Source organism: Crassostrea angulata, chromosome 10 (genome assembly GCF_025612915.1).
Source record: "Crassostrea angulata isolate pt1a10 chromosome 10, ASM2561291v2, whole genome shotgun sequence".
Classification (NCBI taxonomy): domain Eukaryota; kingdom Metazoa; phylum Mollusca; class Bivalvia; order Ostreida; family Ostreidae; genus Magallana; species Magallana angulata.
In genome coordinates, this window is record NC_069120.1 from 45,614,141 (window position 1) to 45,635,583 (window position 21,443).

General features: G+C 33.1%; 1 protein-coding gene across 1 annotated transcript in view; it reads right to left on the reverse strand.

Moving 5' to 3' along the window:
• Positions 1-20,612, reverse strand: part of LOC128168357 (uncharacterized) — a 97,645-nt gene extending 77,033 nt beyond the window's left edge. Inside the window, exons 1-4 of the mRNA XM_052834602.1 lie at positions 20,472-20,612; positions 12,788-12,937; positions 11,359-11,490; positions 11,111-11,278 (exon numbers count right to left, since the gene is read on the reverse strand). Of these exons, the coding sequence (XP_052690562.1) occupies positions 11,111-11,278; positions 11,359-11,490; positions 12,788-12,937; positions 20,472-20,547 (526 nt within the window). The 5' untranslated portion in view covers positions 20,548-20,612. The remainder of the gene's footprint in view (positions 1-11,110; positions 11,279-11,358; positions 11,491-12,787; positions 12,938-20,471) is intronic.
• Positions 20,613-21,443: the final 831 nt, after the last annotated feature.

Below are 21,443 nucleotides of genomic sequence, written 5' to 3' on the forward strand. Positions count from 1 at the left end.
CGTTATCGTTTATACTTATTCAAATCTAAAAAATAATTAGGAGCTCCTGAATGCTTCGCTGCCTATACCTAATAATAAACAGGCTGGAGTTTCTATGAGTTTCTATGCAGCCCCGAATCCCCCTCCTTCTGAAAAACCTTGCAAGCGAATATGTACTTCATACATCCAATTTCCCATCACCCTTCACTACTCTTTTAAAATACTTCTGTATCCGCGTCTTTTTACACTCAATTCTTCCTTTTGTACTATGTTTACTGGAAATGTTTTATTTGTATACCTATTTTATAAATTAGTATAATTTGTAGAATTTCTGTATCAATTACATTACAGACGATTTATAGACAATTGATCAATGTAAGCTCAAACGTTAAACACTTGTATGCAAATGGACTATGTGCAGTATAGTTAAATACATGTATCTGTCCCCGATTTCAACTAATTTTAAAATACTATCGAATAAAAATCAAATCCTCATAAATCATTGTACATTGGATGCCCATCCCTTTAATCTTGATTTTTGTCATCATTGCTCATTCGCTCTTGATCTATGACGACACCTAAATGACCCAATTCTCGCAAATTTGCAAACAAATGAAAATATTCTCATTTTTGCTTTATATTTTGCATTTGGAAGTATAGAGCGCAGGTTTGATCAAATACGATTTTAACAATTTTTTTTCTTATTCTTATATTTTCTTTATTTTATTTTATATATTTTCTTATTCTTAAAGATAGTTATACACATTATACCAAAGAATGGTACTTGCGCAAGCCTGCGCTCGATGTTCCCCAGTCGAAAAACCATCGGGAAACACCAATATTTGGTACTTAACATCAATTAATCAAAATAAGCCATTTTTGGTATTTTCAAGAAAAAGTGAAAAATCTGTTTTAGTTGCAAGTAACGCACTGTAGATTTTAAAGCTATACACGCTATAATTGGCGTCGATTTTGAATGACAGTGAAAATGCATGTGTTTGTCTACTTATAAAAGTTACCTTTATTCTGTCAATTACAATGGAGAATTCCATCTCGTTACAAAGATATAGATTTTTAAATGTTAATTTTCCTGCCAGGAAAGTATTACCTTTTCATGAATATTGATGAAGGAAGAGCGAAACCGACCTCATTGCGCATGTCCGCCAGAAATCAGGTTGCCGTTATTGTTTGCCTAATAAGATATCCGACTTGATTTTTAAAATGCTTAACAGTTGTAAATTTGAAATACATATACATATATAATAAATAAAATACGTAAGTCACTCACGATACCCATAGTTTTGCACTAACACTTACAGGTTCTAAAAATAGCACATAGGGGAAACACATAGGTCTACGTCATTATTTTTTAAGGAAGTATTCATATATACTCATAGAATCGTATTTTTGTATATGTATTTTGGACAAATTTTGAAGATGGGTGGATAAGGCGTGTAAAATGCCCATTCGGGGTCGGACAGGCTACTGAAAAATTAAAGTATCAATAAATCTGATGGGTTTTTTAAAAAATCATTTAAAACAATATATATTTAACGAATCATTGATTTTTAACCTAAAGGTATGTTCAATACTTGAAATAGGTTTACTCAAACAGGTGTATACGTATCAAAACCTGCAAATACTGTCATTTTTTAGAACTTCAAGGCATTTTCTTGTATAGAGTGGGTCTGTGCTCCATATTTTTCTCATAGTCTAATTAAGGTCTATTGGAAAACAAAACGATTTCAATCAACAAAAACGTGGAGAGATGACCCACTATACTTGAAAAATATCATTTTGTATCCCAACAATTGAACGTTTTGAAAAAATAATACAAGTCCGGTAGTTCGTGACCTTAGTCACACATAATATTTAAAAAGCCCACTTTGTTGTGTCTGAAATGGCTCAGTAAATAAAAATAATTTCTCTTTGGGCAAACGAAAAAAAACAACAAAATGCATCACGGGAATGTTTAGAAAAAGAAACCATTTGGTTTCGTCCCCCGAATGATTGGGGTCATTCAACACGCAAGCTCTGCATCGATTGTAAAGAAAACAAACTTCAGAAATATTAGAGAACAAAACGTACACATGTTTATTTGTAATTTGTCTGATCATTTCAACCTTTATTCAAAGCGATTCAAAGCGATGACAAAGTCGTAATACAACTATACCCGCCTCATCGTCAGGGGTGAAATTTAACATGAGGCGAAATAACGCGGTACCCTTTTATGTCGTTTGTTTTGTTAGCAATAATGTGTACGTATTTTTCTTCCTTGAAATTTGGCTTAATTGACTGGGAAAACAACTGCAATGTCTATTCTTATACATATGCTAAGCATAACCATCGTTTAAAAGCGTGCATAAAATTTGATAAAAAAATCGGACCAAGCAGCTTTAACTGGGGAAAAATAAATTCAAAATTGTATTTCACTACTAAACCGAATGGGCATTTGCGCCATCTTATTCCCCCATCTTCTTTATGCTTTACTGAAAATATCCTTTCCTTTGTAAAACTATTACACTTATGAAGATGTTGACCCTACACACAGTTTTGCAAAATAGACTAAATTTAGCTGTTAATATCACGTGGTATATTGATATTTATTAGGAGGCATTACTTTCCTGGCAGAATAAATAAATATTTTTTATTGTTTAATATTTAATGTTTTTGTTACGTGATCTAATTAAGCATTGTAATTAACAGCATAAAGGTAACTTTTTTTAAGTAATCAAACAGATACATTTTCCCCGTTATTCAAAATTGACGCAAATTATAGCGTGTATAGCTTTAAAAGTTAATGTGAATAAATGCATAATATGAATATCTAATAAATCATGTCCAGTAATGTCAATAATACGTTTTATTTTTTTTAAAGAAAATTGCAGGCCCAAAATATGAATTATCAATTTTGAATTGCGAACTGCGTTCTAGAACGCAGTTTCCTTTTTATTTTGCTGATAGGCCCGATCCTCAAAAAGTAGTGATGACCATTTCACCATTTTCAGCGTGGTTATCGTATACCACCAGTAGATGACCATGAAATTTTTAGGCCCAAAATATAAATTCTATATTGAATTGCAAACTGCGTTCTAGAACGCAGTTCACTTTTCAATTGCAAGTAAGCCCGAATTTCTGAAAGTAAAGATGACAACTTCACCAATTTTTCATGGTGGTAATGTTATACCACCAGTAGATGTACATTTTTTGCCCGAAATATGAATTCTAAATTTTGAATTGCAAACTGCGTTCTAGAACGCACTTCACTTATCAATTTAAAATAAGCCTGATCCTCAAAAAGTAAAGATAACTACTTCGCCATATTTTCAGGATGGTAATGGTATACCACCAGTAGATGACCCTGAAAATTTTAGGCCCCAAATATGAATTCTAAATTTTGAATTGCGAACTGCGTTCTGGGACGCAGTTCACTTTTGAACTGCGAATAGCGAACTGCGACCCAAAAACCGATTGTCTCTAATACGTGCATAACTTTCACAGAAATACCACATCTAGCATATATTCTTATGTATACTTTTGTCATTAACAACAAAATTGATAATTCAAAATTAAAGTGCAAAGATTCGAAGAGAAATAATAGAATTTGCAATTTGGTATTATGCACATGTACACATTGTGTCGTTTTAATAGAAGATATCATGAAATTCAATTCAGCGGTTTAAGAGGAGTCGTGCAGAATAAAGTTTGTTTACTATCAGTATACATTACTACCTAATTAAAAGGATTTTGTTGTTTTATTACAAATTGAATATTAGCGTCTATTTTGAAGTGCGGTCAATAGACTGCGATCTATTAGGCCACCGGTCGATAGACTGCGATCTATTGGACCGCCGGTCAATAGACTGTGATCTATTGGACCGGCAACGTAATTCAGAACGCGTGTATCTTATAATGTTACCTCCTTTCTCGGGGAATGTGTATTCCTTTACATAGACGCTGTTTTTAGTACTCGGTGAAACCAAATTCAATGTTATCAAAATGGAGTATCAAATAATCAACAGTTTTAAAGCCTCATATAAGGTAAAAGACTATTTAAAATCCAATGGGCTGAAGACTCCTCCTTCTTTGTGTAAACTTATATTAAATTGAGATGTTGTAATGCATGCAACAGGTTTGGTGCATGTAAAAGATGAAAAAAAATCTTAGTGTATTGCATAATGGCATGAAAACCATCGGCAATATCTGCAATATTAAAATTGTAAACCCGGAAAACTAAAAAAGGAATTAGGTAATAAAACAATTATTTAATGCTTGAACAGTCAATAGACCAGAATTTTTTCCCTTGGTGCAGGGAACAGCTCAGAATTACATATACGAAAGCCGAGAAGGATCATTCGAGATTCGAGATTCGAAATACGAGATTCGAAATACGAGATTCGAGATTCGAAATTCGAGATTCAATATCTAAATTAACCAATCAATCATGGATCTGAAACCTGTATCCTAGCAACATCAAACTGTTCTAAATAAAGATCATTCGTACATGTTCTTTCCTACAAATAAATGTCTTAATAGCTCTTATATAGTGGTTATAAAATGGTTAAATTAACATTGATGAATTAACCCCACACAGTATAAACCATTAAATTACAAATAACACTGTTGGCTTTGCGAATCTAAGTGGTTTTGTTTGCCCTGTATGTATTTCCCCCCGAACAATTTTAACCCGAAGTGCATTCGCCCCAACTGTGTAAAAATCGGCTCGCGAAGAAAGATCTGTTTAATCTAAATGTTTTAGCTATGAAACGAAACTCAATGAAATAATCGACATGTCAAAATATAGGTTATGATAAAGTTTTAAACCATCAGGCACGTAGCATCGTTTTTGAAAGTGGGGGGGCCAGACCAATCCAAAAAATCTTGACAAGCAAAAAAAAAAAAAAAAAAAAAAAAAAAGGAAATTTAAAGTTTTCAAAAATCTTCAAAATCCTAATCCGTGGGGGGGGGGGGGGGGGTAGGTAGGTAACTTCAATTTGACTACTCATTTCCTTATTTTCATATCAATTTTTTACTAACTTCCAAAAAAGTGGGGGGGCCACCTCCATTATAATTCATTTTTTTATATGTAAATTTTAAAAAATTTGTTGCTGCGAGAAAAAGTGGGGGGCCAGGCCCCCCTGGCCCCCCCTGATGCTACGTGCCTGACCATAGAAGATATAATGATTTACAACCTCAAAGACAAAAATCCAGATAAGAATAGTGTATTGTAGGGTATGGCAATGCCATTGTCGATATGAGAGAGAGAGAGAGAGAGAGACAGAGAGAGACAGACAGACAAACAGCCAGACAGACAGACACAGAGAGAGTTTTGTAGTGTCAAATTCAGTTTGATTTAGAATTTGAAATTGATTTGATTTGTTACAAGCATATATAGACAATAATTAAGCCTCTAAAACGAGAAAAGAGAGGAGGTAGCTAGGGTAGGGCAGACCAACTAGCAAGCTTTAATTTTAACGGTGTTAGCGCACCTGTGATTTACATCGACTCTCTCTCTCTCTCTCTCTCTCTCTCTCTCTCTCTCTCTCTCTCTCTCTCTCATCACCTAGCATTTCCTTTTCCGTGAGGGGTGTTTGGGGTATTTGTGATGTCTTACATTAGCTAGCGAAAATGATAAAAAAACATGAAATTTTCTTTAAATTGTGTGCGGATGTTGTACGCCAATAATCTGTTTTCAGTATATGCATTTCAAGAGGGGGGGGGGGGGGGCTATATAGTCCTAATTAATTTGTCAGTTATTCTCTCCCCACTTTGTTTTCTCTTCGTTTTCCAGGTTTCTTTTTATTTGGCTCGGCAAATTAATATAAAACTTTCTGTGTAGCTCCATAACGATGCACTGTAGATAAATTATGAGTAGTTTTACTTTTGATAAACAGGTACATATCCGTACTTGATTTTTAATTTGACTCTTATAATCGGATTTAATATTCCAATAATTATAGGGTAGGAAAGAGTAGACGGGACTTTTTTGCGCATATCCTACTGTACCATTCATTCAACACAGGTATTAGCACTCATCGAGTTCGACTTGCTTTCCTTTTCTTTCATCCACTGGATATAAAGCTATTAATTTTTGAAAATATTTTGAATTTATGGCCTGATTATATTTAAATTAGAGCTGCGCTGGTGCATATATTTACCCAAATGGACCAAAATATAACCAAATGAATCTAAAAATTTTGACAAATTTAAATTAGTTTTAAACGTACGACTCTTTTTCAATTCTAATCGGGTATGTCCTTTAGAAAAATCTTGAACCACACACATTTTAGCAAATAAAACGGCAATTGTTTCATTTTTTAAGGGGAGGGAGGTGGTGCCGGTAAAGGACATGTATTGCTTGTGGCAGTTGTGCTATACTCTCATTTGTTATAAAAGGTAATACTACATATTGATATAAAATGAAAGTTTCCAATTACACTGTACATAGCTTCTATCACGCGTTTTGACCCGTGCGATAGTTTAAAACAATTTTCAAAGCATTTAATGTAATTCAACCGATCATTTTTGAAATTTAATTTTCTGGATCCCCGCTTGATACGTCCGCCTTCTTGTATATTAGAATTACATGTACGTTGACCATATGTACACATTAACTTAATCGGCTATGTTATGGGACGATAACATTTTTTATCAATGTTTTTGCAGGATATGTAACAAATAACAGCCTATTTGTGGGTTTTTGCACTGATTATTTGAGATAATTTGCCGCCATCTTTTATGCATTCCACACACCACTCACAGTTTCTTTATTTGGTGTTCTATGTGTATGGCGACAAATTGGTAAATTTGCACCACTCACCCCTTGTAGCTTCATCCTGATTACATTTTATCTGGCTAAGTGTAATGTAGTAGTATATTAAATACACACATCTTTGTTTGCAGTGCTTATTTACATCTTTAGAGATTCACTTACAAAAAAAGTAAACATTTGTGTGACTTATATGTAATTATTGTCAATTTGGGTGCGGTGGGGGGTAGGGGGTAGGAAACTACAGAGAAACTTAACTTGGCTGTGAAACATATGCTTTTATTCTTTCTTGTTGATATATCAATGAATGAATTATAACAAAATATATGTACAACAATTAATTTTGAAATATTCATGCACAATCAAATAAAAGGTTTTCCTGTTCTCTGCACAAGAAATCGGCAATGTGAACAAATTGGCACCCTATCATCCCTACCTTTAATTGTAGAGAGTAGGTATCCTTCTATATTGAAAACAATTCCAAAAGTAAGACTCATAATAAGTTGTTTACTGAGGAAAAGGAAAGAAATTGTATTTATTAATAATTCCGTATGATGTGATAATATCTCAATGATTTGTTTATAATCATAGTACTAATGTATCACTGTATGCATACATAAAAACGATAAGTAATGCTTATATTTCTCAGTGAAACAGGACAGATTATTTATATTTAGATTATTTAGATACATGTACTAATCTTCATGCGGGGATCTAGAAAGGAGGGGGTCAGGGGATCTGGACCCCCTCCTCGGGAAAATTGGAGCTTATTAAATTTACATAGTAAAATTTTTTAAAATTGGCCTAGGACCCCCTACAGAAAAAATTAGCTACGCTTATGAAGTTCTCTACCATAACCGCATTTTTACACAAAAGGGGTGAATAAACCCGGGTTTTAAACTATTACTGGTGGTGAAATACCTTAGGGTTCAAACGCATCAGGTGGAAATGCACCAGGGCAAACAAAATCACTTAGATCCGCGAAGCACACTGTATTATTACTAGTCTACTTAGATATTCTGTGTAAAAGTAAATACAAATAATTATTTAGTTAGGTAGGGAGAAGTGAACATAGCATTTATTTGTATATAAGAGCATGTACGTATGATTTTTATTTAGAACAGTTTGATGTCGCTAGGATACATATTTTCAGATCCTTGATTTGATTGGTTAATTTAGATATTGAATCTCGAATTTCGAATCTCGAATCTCGTATTTCGAATCTCGAATCTCGAATGATCCTTCTCGACTTTCGTAAATATATCATACTGAGCTGTTCCCTGCACCTCGGGAAAAATATTCTGGTCTATTGACTGCTCAAGCATAAAATAATTGTACAAGTAATAGCTTTCCAAATAGCTTGCCTGACTAAACAAATTTATTCAATGGAAGCATGAATGTATTAATTAGACTATCTTATCAGAAATGAATTTTAATTTTCGCTGCTGATCATAGATTTATAAACGGAACGTGCAAATTTAAGACGAAATGTCAGTCTTTTCTTCGATCTAGAACATGTACATATATATTATATGAAATTCATTTATTTTATTAATTCAGTTTTTTTTTAGGAATGTACACATATCATATACATGTATGTAAGTGCATGTAAGCTTGAAAGCTGGAGAGTAAATAGTCGTTTTTTAAAAATTGTATTTGTTATATTAAGATGCAAAATCAAATGAAAGGCATTTTTAAAAATTTCCAACCACGTGAAATATGAAAGGGTATACAAAAAAAAAACCACGTTTTGTTTTAATGTGTGTGGGCAGCTTCATCAAATTTCATCTTGACAAGCAATTAAAAAATGTTTAATTCTCAAATTCATGAAAAAAACCTAACTGTAACTTCAATTCAATTAGAATTCCTTATTTGCAGTTTCATTTATTGCATGCTCCTACAAAAGTGTGTGTGTGTGGGGGGGGGGGGGGGGGGGGGTCCATGACATTTCCATTTATCCTATAAAGTTAAGAAAAGTGCCAGCTGCCAAAAAAGTGTGGAGGGGGAAGCAGCCTCCCTCACCCCAACCCCCGATGCTACGTGCCTGTGATGTAAATACATAGTGTGCTCTGGGGTATTCGCATGATCCCAACGGACTCACTCGTCAACTATTCGGCGCGCAAAAACTATGAATGAGATATTATGGCGCGAAATCCTGCTATTACCGTTTACGCAAGGAATGAACTCATCCATTGGCAGAGATCCATGGGGAGGGGGTCAGAAGAATTTTTTGACATTTGTTTTGTAACAGCTACATACATGTATATTATACTTTGGATAGGATGTTTTGGAAAAATTCTATCGAATTAAAAAACACGCTTGATTAGTAATTGTTAAATGTAGTAATGTACATTTAGTAAGACACGCGAGTTATGACCCCTTTTCAAGATTAATGAAATCGCCCAACTGAACGAATATCGGGTCACACCCCGCTTTGGCGATTTAGTTCCTCCAGTAAACATTCCAGCTGTATAAATATATATTTGTTTTAATCCAAACTGATGACTCTCTTGCAATCATGATAATCCAACGCCTATTATTACTTACTTTGTACCGTAATAGACAATATGTTACAACTTATTGCAATGATCCCCTCCCCCTTTTTCACCGTTCAATTATGGTGGAATGCCTGATCTATTTTTATATCAGGATTACACACGTGCACTGCATGGTGAACGTCCCTTTCACTTGAAAACTCTTGCTCGCTATTGTTATAACATGCCATATAACATTTTCATCACTTGTGAATGTAAATGCTGACATCTTAAACATGCATCGGTAAATCTTTTTTGTGAAATATCATGATATTGCTTGTCCCATTGTCTGCACTGTTTCGGAGATTGCAACTTTTAAACCTTAGATATGCCTGACGTCAGGCAATAATATATGGCCTAGCGGTGTGTTCCCGTTTTGCACACATTTGATAATTGGGTATAGAACAATAGGTGTGATTTGTGTTGTGATAGCAATTATAGTCTGCTTTCAGTCAAAAATTTTACCTGGATTTTTACCTGTGTTTTATCAGCGCCTTTACGATGAAACATGAAGATTATAGATACAATTGTATTTTGTTGTATTTTAGCAACTAATAACTATCACCATTTTTTTCATTTGATAAAATAAAGATAATGATATTTTTAGTATACATTTCCACTCAGGTCAAGACGTTGTGAAGATGATGGGGTACTCCATGTCTCTTTTTACAACTTGGTTGCGAAATATGTAAAATGCATGTTTATAATTGGTTGGTTGGTATCAACAGAAAGAATATTATGAAAGGAAAAACAGATCTTTATCACAAAATATTTCAATCTTCGAAGTAGTAGTAATTTTCTTTTCAAAGTCAAACATGTACATGTATAATTATGTACTTCCTATAGACAGCAGGTTAAACAAAGCATTAATTTTCATATCCAACATTTTTGCAATAACCTTTCTTGTTTAAATAAATTAATGAAATTGTTCATGACTAAATTACTGTAGTAATGTTTGAAATTAAATTCAAAAACATGCAGGTAAATTGTTATGTAAATGTGCTTTTAAGCAATTCATATTGTAACATAAAAAAGATGTAAATATCAATTGGGAGTACATAATATGATTTATTTATTTCATTGTCAATAGCCCTCACAGGAATTGTGATATAGACTATGGTCAAATTCCCGTTTCGCACACATTTTTTTGATACCTAATTTTCAAATGTGTGCAAAACGGGAACAAACCGGCCTAGCATTCTAAGTTCAAAAGGGCCAAAATTCCCAGAAAAAATAATAGAATCGGAATTTAATGGCAATATGCATATTTTCACACTGTGTCCTAGCTACAACGTTTTTTTAAACAGAATATACGAATCCCCCCCCCACCCCCCAAAGCGTCTCGTTTGATCTGATGATCCGCGCCTGGCAACTAGGCGTGATCCGGCATTTTGGATCAAGTTACGGTTATAATGATAAATCTATTATATACTCTTGTCTATTTAAAAGGTTCGATAACAAAACTATCTTTTAAAAACCCACTGTATGACGTTAAATTTTAAAACAAAGCTATTTTCAAAACGCGCTAAAATACAGACGTTATTTAATGCGTTCTACATCATCAGTTTCAGAGAGTGGTGATACGGAATCGGAAACCCACAGTGATCCGCAGAATCGGATCACAATATGTAAAATTGACAGGAACAAGGAGGGAAAATTGATGTGTATATCTATAAATTTAGTTATTACGATGATATTTTTCTCAGGGTAAAATAGCGAATTATTCACAAGATTTATTGTCAAAAGCTCACTACTCCAAACATTTCTTTATGTTTGTCTATAACAACATATAAACACATAATAATATTCAAAATAGATTAAAGCTTACCTCCAAATACCTCAATTTCTTTTATATCTATGGAATAGCTAAACTGCATGTTTAATATATCTGTTAAGACAGGGCGTGGCAACACAATGGTGGGACTGACCAGCTGGAAACTTTGTAACAGAACGTTTTGATGTCCGTCTGTTACTGTCACCGAGCCACTGAACCACCCTAAAATATCATAATTATAGATAATTAAAGCAGGAGTACAATACTTTTTTTTAATGTTGTAATTTAATTTTTTTTCATACTTGGGTGTATAGTGAAAGCGTTGACAATAAACGTTCCGTTTAAGTTAACTGTCGCTGATGGTATTGCTCGGTGCGTCGTCATGTCTCCATCAAACACATCATCACTGTTAAGGGGATTTAATGCCAGATTGACTGCAATGAATACAAAAAAGGAATTCCACCAATTAAAATATGCTGAAGATTTAACATTTTATGGTATTACATAAGATTAGTTGCAGTTACTTATCAATCAAATAAGTTGTTCATTGTATATTTAATCAAAGTAAATTTCTTGTCAACTTTTTTAATATCGCAAATTTTGTTTATGTCTATGAAATATAAATATTTTTTTTTAAATAAGAAAAGGAATTCAATATTGTTTACTTGTTATGTATACAATACATTTATATACTACATCCGTAATACATTAATACGGGTTCGTAGTAGAATGCTTCACATTAATTTGAGTATCGGTTACACAGCCTTGTATATCGCTTCTGTGTTATATTTACGGGTATATCATTGAATTTAAATAAGGAATAAGGAATCATTCTCTGAGTATTATGAGGTGATAATTTTGGTTGGGGCGTGATCAAATCCAATAAAGCCCGAAGGGCTTTATGATAGATTTGATCACGTCCCGACCGAATTTATCACCTCATAATATTCAAAGAATGATCCCTTATTACTTATATTTATATAACATTAAGACTTTGTACGATTATAAATATTTAAATTTAAATAAACAAACCCCGCTAGCGCCTCACTTTGGCGTCATTTGTATTATGGGTTATATAGTACAAAATCGATTCGTAGTGTTATCACAGGCAAAGACACTGGAAATGTAAATATTATAGCATTGAATCATGATTTTTTGAAGTATACACTCTCATAACTGCAGCGGTGTGTGCATACCAATCGAGTAACGCGCTAACGCGCGTTACTCAATTTGTATCATGATCATGATTTAATGCTTATATTGATCATGATCATGATTTAATGCTTATATTTACATTTTTTTAACTTCTTGCCTTGTCTGAAAATGTGATTCATACCTTAAAATTCCTATCCTATCCTAAGGGTAATTTAATATTAATGGAAGAACCACAGTAACAGCCACAAGCGTGAACTTTGATTTTCGCTTGTGACGTTGCAGTTTACAGCGTTCAACGTTTTTGACTAGGCCTACTTGTTGCATTTAGAGGCGTTTGAAGATCACAGAATTTAATGGAAAAACACAGTAGAATGTAAATATTAACGTTTAGCTCACATCTGAATAGATTGTAAAATGTGTTGTATTTATATTGTCCTATTAAAAAAAGGGAGGGTGTGTGTCCTGTACACCTATGTCAAATACATTCGAAGTGTTTTTCCGAGCTCTGCCACAATTGCCTGAGAAGTTGAGATTGGCTAAATAAATAAGTATTACAAAGTTTGCTGTTTCACCTACCGTACTGACATCCTGGTCCCATCCATCCTGGGTCACACTGATTCCCTGGACACTGACCTGTCTGGTCAAATTTAGAGACACAGTGTTCCAGTTCTGTACAGTCGCCCTTATTCACAGATGTCCTGCCGTTCAAATAGGAACAATAATCACCTGTGTACACAATATAAAAGTTGAGATTAATGAATGTGCTATAATAAATCAAAATCTCTCTCTCTCTCTCTCTCTCTCTCTCTCTCTCTCTCTCTCTCTCTCTCTCTCTCTCTCTCTCTGTGTGTTACATAAAATAAATGTCTCGAAATTAAAGGTAGTTTATAGGAAAGTGCAGTAATCCACACTTTTAAAAGTTATGTCCCTTGACGCTATCCCCTAAATTTCTCACAGTAAAGTGTTTGTGTCTTTGTCATTTGACAATATATCTTCTACGATGGGGCAACTCATACATTGGAGGACTTTTTTTTAATCCAAACAAATTTCAATACAGTACACCTAAATAAATGTTCGGTAGCACAAAGAAGGGAAGAGTGTTGGACATTTTATTGTTAATTTATTTGAATAATTCTGCAAAGGGAAACAACTCCAATTTTTACAAAGTGTGGATTGGTTTAAAGTTTAAATAGATACGTGTATTAAAATCAAACCTGATATGCCCTCATCTAAACATTTCACTTTTCGAAACAATATGAAATAAAAAAAAGTTTTAGCATGACAACATCTCTCTCTCTCTCTCTTTCTCTCTCTCTCTCTCTCTCTCTCTCTCTCTCTCTCTCTCTCTCTCTCTCTCTCTCTCTCTCTCTCTCTCTCTCTCTCTCTCTTGTGACTTTTATTGAAGCGCATATATAAATTTTCTGTAGTGCTTGTACAAAGTAAAATGGCTCATGTAGAATTAACTCTCCAACCATATAAAAGTAAATATTGAATATTTCATTACACTTTGAACAAAAAACCAAAACAAAAGCGTCAAAAGAAAAAAAAATAGTGTTATTATGGAAAGTGTAAGTAAAGAAAGATTTGATATTTAAGCATTGAATGTTTATGTTTATATTAGTATCAATTGGTGTTTATTTGTAAGAAATAATCGTGTATTGTCGCTCTAAGCCAAAACATAAGCTCCTAGTCAGGGATATGAATAGTGGATAGAACAGTCATATTAATTATTTAGTTCGCTTTTTCGAAACTGGGAATTTTTTATTAAGCAAAGGATATGATTTAACGATTATTTTTCATAAGTACATATCAAATTGGTTATGTAAGTATGAACGTTTCATTTACTCTTCCAATACTAAATACATGTATATTCATTGTGCATTATGATGTTCATATAATTTGTGCTCAAGTGCCTCGAAAATGCTCAGTGTGTTTCCTTGAGAGCATGTCTACGAGAAAACCATGCAAATATGGAAAAAAGCTGTGGCAGCAAGTCTCAAGAATAAACAAAATTTTATCATAGATTTAAAGGATACCTATCTAGAGTCAAATATATGATGGTTGTTTTTGCACTGGATATTTCTATTTATAGTAACAGCCAGTATTGCATTCTGGTTAATTAGCCTCTAAAATCCAGGAAAGTTAATAGAAAAATTGTCAAATTCAGTATTTAATTACAAAATGTATAAACAATGTTTGAAAAAAAAATAAGACTATATTCTTAAAGAGGAAGTTCAAACTTTTAAAAACTGAACTTTATTTATTTTACAACGATTGATAAGCAAGTTCTACAACTTATATTAATATCTCTCGTTGGCACGGATGTTTGCGCGAGGGGGTCATTGGTGTGGGAAGAAGCCGGAGTACCCGGAGAGAACCCACGTGTCCAAGCGGGCGACCACCATACCCTATCACATACAACCACTGTCAAACCTTTAATCGTTGAATTTTTTTACCTTCATATTTCTATTTACACCATGAAGTCCCAAGGGTGTAAATGTTGGCAGGATGCCAAGAAATGATAATTATACATTTTTGTCAATTTTTCAGAAAGAATTTCTCAGAAAGTGGCGCATTATTTTTTGTTTTGTGTTAATAAGAAACTGTCTGATGTATTGTTACAAATATATAAAATACATTATGGACTCTCAATGACTAAAAAGTAATAAATTAACAAAAACATCCTATTTTCAACTGAATAAAATAAAAATTTGTTGGTTTTTGAAATTTTATTTTACAAGCGATTTTCATCCACTGAAGTCAATATTTGTAATTAAACATGAAAAAAACACCTTATTTTGCTTTTAATTTAAAAAAAGATTAGTTGCTATCATTGTTTCTTAAAGAACTCTTTTTCATTACATTTGCATTTCATTACTACAGTTAGAATTGTCTCCCCTGTTGCGCTCTTCTATAGAGAAGGTAAACTAGTCAGAATGTTGACAAAGCTATACAAGTTCAATTCCAGGCAAAGTATTGAGAAATGCTGTGAGTGTTGTCAATATATATTATGATATTGAATGATTTTAATTGCACAAAAATTGCCCCATCTTGTTAGTGTTATTCACTTTATCACATATTGAATTTTTATTGGATTTTTAATCAAAATATACAAACATGTGATAGAAGTGCAATTAAAATAGATGAAGGGGAAATTTTCCAAGATAATCTCATTCACAGATTATCATATTTTACTCGAAAAAATCCACAAAACAAGAACTGATTTCTTACAAAGATCTAATTTATAATTGCGTATGTTGAAAATGACAGATGTCCTACGGACCCGGTTTGACCTGAGCGTAGCCCGGTCACGGTAAGATTATTCTTTCTTTGTTGAAATAATTCGGAATTCACTAGGAATGCTTCGTGCAATTTTTCATCGTTATGACCGGAGTTTGTTGCAATAGACATCACATTCCTGTACGTTTATATTTCACTGACCATCTATAAACCATCCTGCAGATGTTAACTCCTATAAGCATTAATTTTGACTGTTTGAATTTCTTAAGCAAACAAATAATTGTAAAAGTGAGTAATTGGACATCCTTTCAGCGCTTTTAAATTTAAAAAAATAATTAAATCACTTTTATCAAATATAACTATACCTTTACGCAGTATCATTGCAAGTTTTGATCCACCCGATTGAAGAATTTATAATGTAAGCTATAGTTTATTTCTTCGATCCTTCTTTTAACATATTTTTTTATGAATCAGACTTTTTTCTAAGTTATAATATTTATATTCATGGAATCTTTGTTTGGTTTTGATTGTTTTGGTTTTGTTTTGTTGTTTTTTTAGGGGGGGGGGGGGTCACTAGTTCAAGTATAAAAAAAATGAAAAGATCAATACATGTATCACTATGTCTATCGAATTAGCAGAAAAAAAGAGAGAGAGAGAGAGAGAGAGAGAGAGAGAGAGAGATCGTCAATCTGTAGTAAACAATATGCAAAATTACATATCAAAAGAGCACGGCTTTAAGTACTTCAGTACTTAAAATTTTGTAGTTTTGCCCCTGTAATTATTTATTCGTGTATCTAATGGGTACTCTGCCTGTCTTAATGTGCAGCACTGGCAAATAATGGGGGGTATGTAAGTTTGCTTACTTTTTCTTTCATTAATAGTGAGATATATAAGATTTAAAAAAAAATAGTTAAGTCCACTTCAGGTTACATGTATATTCAAATTCCTATTTTCCCGTGATTTCTCGTGTTTTAATGGCATTGATTAAAAAAAAAAACCTGAAATGTGTTGAAGCAACCCTTCAGTTCAGAAAAATATTGTTTGGCTCGCGAATATGTCGGGTTTTTTTCCCAAGAATATACATGTGACAATATAAAGCTTAGGCTAAACTACAGATTCTGGAGAGTTTTAAAAGTAGAAAAATGTGCAACTTTAAGACAATATATTTGCAATATTATTTAGAGTCCAAAGAAAGATTTTTGATAAATTGTAAAGATAAATGTCCTTTTTTTAAACAAGAAACAGATTTAGTGAATTTAAAGTACCACTTTCTGACTTTCAAGCATTTAAAAAATGTATAGTTTTACAATTTTACAAAAAGTTGGAAACATGCCAGATTTGTGACCTATCTGCACTTGACAGAAAGAATATTTGGGAATTCTCACAAAATGATTTACACAAGTGTATCTTGTTAGTGTTAACTCTAAATGACTTTTTGAATTTATATTTAAACTAAACTAAGAATTCTTAACAATAATTTGGTGAATTATGCAAAATGTTATTCTTAAAAGTGTCAAAATGCTATTTTTAGTAACAGTGCTGCAGAACCAAGTTTAGACCGACCACATCCAAAAAAAATTGTGGCAAGTTAATTCATATAGATGCACACTGTTACATACAAAATATGAAGTTGATCAGAGAACCTTGCTCCCACCACCTTTTGCATGGTTTTCTCGTAGACATGCTCTTGAGAAATAAATAAAGTTAAAAAGTTCACCGGGATATTAACTAAGTTGGTCACGTGATCAAATCCTATGAAGCCCAAGGGGCTTCTCAGAAGATTTGAATACGTACATATATGTACCAAACAAGTTCATATCCCGGTGAACTTTTTAACATTGCTGTGTATTACTATATTTACATTTGAAAAGGGCAAATTGTTCAAATTTGTTAAAATTACCGAGATATTATGTTTACAATAATCCAAGCGACAAACGATTAGTGCGTGCTATGATCATTGTGAAGTCATGAGAAAGTTCATACAGAATTGAAGTTTTCGCTATGCTATAGGTTCATATAAGGAAACATATTTGCAAATGTAAATATACAGAATTGAACGTTTTTCGCCAATCTTTATATCTTTATATTCATATAAGAATATAAATATAGGAAATTGAACGAACGTCGCATATTTCCAATGCAAACATATGGGAAATATACAATGAATGTAAATATACAGAGTAATTGTGTTATTGTTTGCGGTAAGGTTATAAGGTATAATTGTTGAATTACTATATCATGATTATTTTATCTTTTATCTGTTTCTCTGAACCTCAGAATTCTTATTTATTTGACAAAAAAAATTAGAGGTTATTTTTTACGCTGATGGGGGGGGGGGGGGGCTGTGTGGCAACGCACTTTGAAAAAATTACGCATTTTTTTTCAAAGTGCGTTAAATTTTGGACAAATTGACGCACTTTGAAAACATTTTTTAGAGTGCGTTAAATTTTAGATGAAGTTATCCCACTTTGAAATTTTTTTTCAAAGTGCCTTATGAAGATACATTGTACATCAACATGTTTTAGTATCGTCCTTCTTAACGCACTTTGAAAAAATATTTTTATATCACAAATTTTTGAACTAAATTTCTAATTTGTTGATAGTATGATGGTTTGTTAACACTCGTGAATCTAATTTACCGTATTTAGTAGGGGGAAGGGGGAGGGGGTTAACCAAAGATACAGGTCAAATACCAGTGCATCATTTAATTGATTACAAGATGAAGGTCCATTGTCATTTATTTTTTCTTCCAAAACATATGATATTCAGCAACTTTGGGTAAACATTTAAGATCGGAAAAAGAAATATGCTCTTTATAAGTACATGCAGTATTATTGAAGAAATAAGCTGGCCGAACAATAATTTCTCCATTGGTATGTTAAAAAATCTATGTGTTTCAAAAGTAACGCTCTTTTCGTTATCTAATCAAACAAATCACTTCAATAAATTAATATTAACATCTACGAACATTAAATTATTATCAACTTAAAAATAAGCATTAGGATGTGGGTTAATTTTCCCGCATTGATCTTCTAAAAGATTGTTTTTGGTAAACAAAACTAAGGTATCCTTTTTCACATCATTGAAATATATTATACATTGATCTCCATTATTCATATTTATAAACCATATCCGTTCGGGCATAGCCCAATATACTAGATAAGAAGTAAATATGCTGCATACTCAAAAAAGGAAAATGCAGTTGCTAAGCGATAAAAGTCGTCGTGCATCGTGCGACTTGCGTCGTGTGTCAACAATTTTACATTTTAACTTCTTCTTAAAAACTACAAGGCTAATTGTAACCATTTTTGGTGTGAGGAATCTCTATGGTAAGAAGAATATAAATTGTGAAATTCGTGGCTCTACCACCCCTGGGGCACCACACGTGAGGCCGAATATGCAAAATAGCCAAATTTTTAAAAACCTTCTTCTCTACTCCCACATATGTGAGGAAAAAACTGGTTGCATTGTTATGATGTCTATGATGCTCTCTACCAAAATTGTGAAATTCATGGCCCCTGGGTCAGAGGTTCTGGCTCTAGGGTGGGGCCAATATGACCATATAGTAAAAATGTATTAAATCGTAGAAAATCTTCTTTTCTACTCCCATATATATTTGTTAAAAACTAAATGCATGTGAAATTCATGACCCCTGTGCCAGAGCTTTAGGCTCTAGGGTGGGACCAATATGGCCATAAAGTAAAAAAGCATTTAATCTTAAAAAATCATCTTCTTTACTCACAAACACGTGAGCAAAAAACTGAATACATGGTTATGATGTCCACTAACTACTCTACCTAAATTGTGAAATTCATGGCCCCTGGGTCAGGGGTTCAAGACATACGGGGAGCAATATGGCAATATAGTGTTAATGCATAAAATTCTTTACAATCTTCTTCTCTATTCTCACACATTTGTATGAAAAACTGACTTCATAATTATGTTAACCAGGATGTCCTCTACTAAAATTTAAAATTTCATGTCCCCTGGAGTATGGGTTTTGACTCTAGGGCAGGGCCAAAATGGATGTATAGGTGTTAATGCATATAATGTTTGAAAATGTTTTACTCCCACGCACATGAAAGTAAAACTGAATTCATGATTTTGTAGACCAGATCTTTAAGTTTTTCGCCAAAATTATAGGTTTCATAGTTCTTTTTGAAAGATTTCAGGCAGGGAGGTGGTCGTCATTGCAAATTCTAAAGTTTTCTAGTCCAGAATGAAACCCAACTAAATGAATATATGAGACTCTTCGACAATATGCTACCCAGATGACCGTTAAAACCTATTGGCCTCTTGTTTTTTTTCTGTGTAAATTGTCTGTGTAAATTCTCATCTAGTAACTGTTTATCAAGTTAGCTGAGAATGCAAAGAGTTCTTTTTTAAATATATCACATTAAGCTAAACAAGGTTAAAACAATCATTTATTGTACAAAAACTATCAACTATTTTCACTAAATCCTGATGATTCAAAGTGCGTTGACTTAGTCCAAAAATTAACGCTCTTTCGATTTTTTTTTAAGTGCGTAATCTTTTAAAGTGCGTTGTAACACGGCTGGTTACAATTATCCGGACATCAAGGAAGTAAAATCCATTATCTTATCACAAGCAGTGTGATAAGCCAAAATCTCTTATTCCTTAGGGTTCAGGAAATTATGCTCTATTAAGTTCTTCTTTCTTAAATATTATTTGCAGATTGTTATGAAAATTAATGAAATTTCTTTAAACAATTATTAAGTATATTAAAAAATTAAATTGAACGGCCATGAGTCATATAGATTAGAAATCAGTGATAATGCACATTTAAATCAAATCTCTGCTTTAACCTTATTTACTGATTTACAAATAACATATCTCCTTGTAAATGCACAGTCATTTATTCTCTATTTACAATAACTTTGCATTTGTATAAAGATAACAAAATGCGCGATACACAGCAAGTGCATATTAACAGGTTGAACAAAGTATATTCCAAATTCTATCGTTTTCTTATAATGATAAATTATAACTATTAACTTACCATAACAATGGTGAATATGACTCAACAGAAAAATGAGGGTGGTCGTTTTAAGTTGAATGCTTCCAACCCATGCCATTTTAAGGGTCTGTTGAAGAGGGAAGTTAAATTCTACCCCAAGCTAACGATAACATATTTGTCAGGGCGAAACATAAACACAGATAACGAATGTTCAAATACCAGTGATGACCTAGAGGAGACTAGAGTAAAGATATTATACATATGTAAGCTACCTAATATTGCATTTGATGAATTGTCTTTAAATCTTCTTAGATTTAATTTATTTGTTGATGTTTAATTTGAAGTTTTCTATTTGCATTAAGATTAATAATGGTATATATAATTGCACCATTTAATCTACGCTGAGGTTTGCATGTCAAACAGTCCCACTTTATCGCGTCGGGGTGATATTTATCAAACATAGAATACTTGTTCTAAATTTCAAATTTTTACTTCGAATATATGTGATTTGTTTTTACGATATCGTGGATTTCAATAATTCATATGCATGTAAGTTGTAAAGTTCGTACGTAAAAGGTAAGACCACAAAATTAACTCGCTAATGATCTAGCCTAATTCAATATCATCTGAGGTATGGTGTTCCGTTAGGGCCACTCACACCTTCGCACTTTCACTTTTAGGGCAAAGATGCGAAAGCAAGATGTTGCGAAACCAAAAGTGCGAAGTTACTTGGACGAAGGAGCAAAAGTGCGTGGATTCAGCAAGGGGTGAAGATGCGAAGGCAAAAGGACGAAGTTTTTAGTTTCGCCGTCGCCTTTTTTCATTTCTCTCGGTCGGTCACTTTGCTTATAATTTGATCCGTGTATGCACTCGCCTGAGGTTCGCCGAATGCTTTCGAAAGTTATTAGTACGCAGGCGCTATATATCTCGTTGTTTAGTTGATCCACGAAATAAAATGTTCATTGAAGTGCAATTTTTATTAACATTTTGTATTGATATGGCCATTGGCCACGA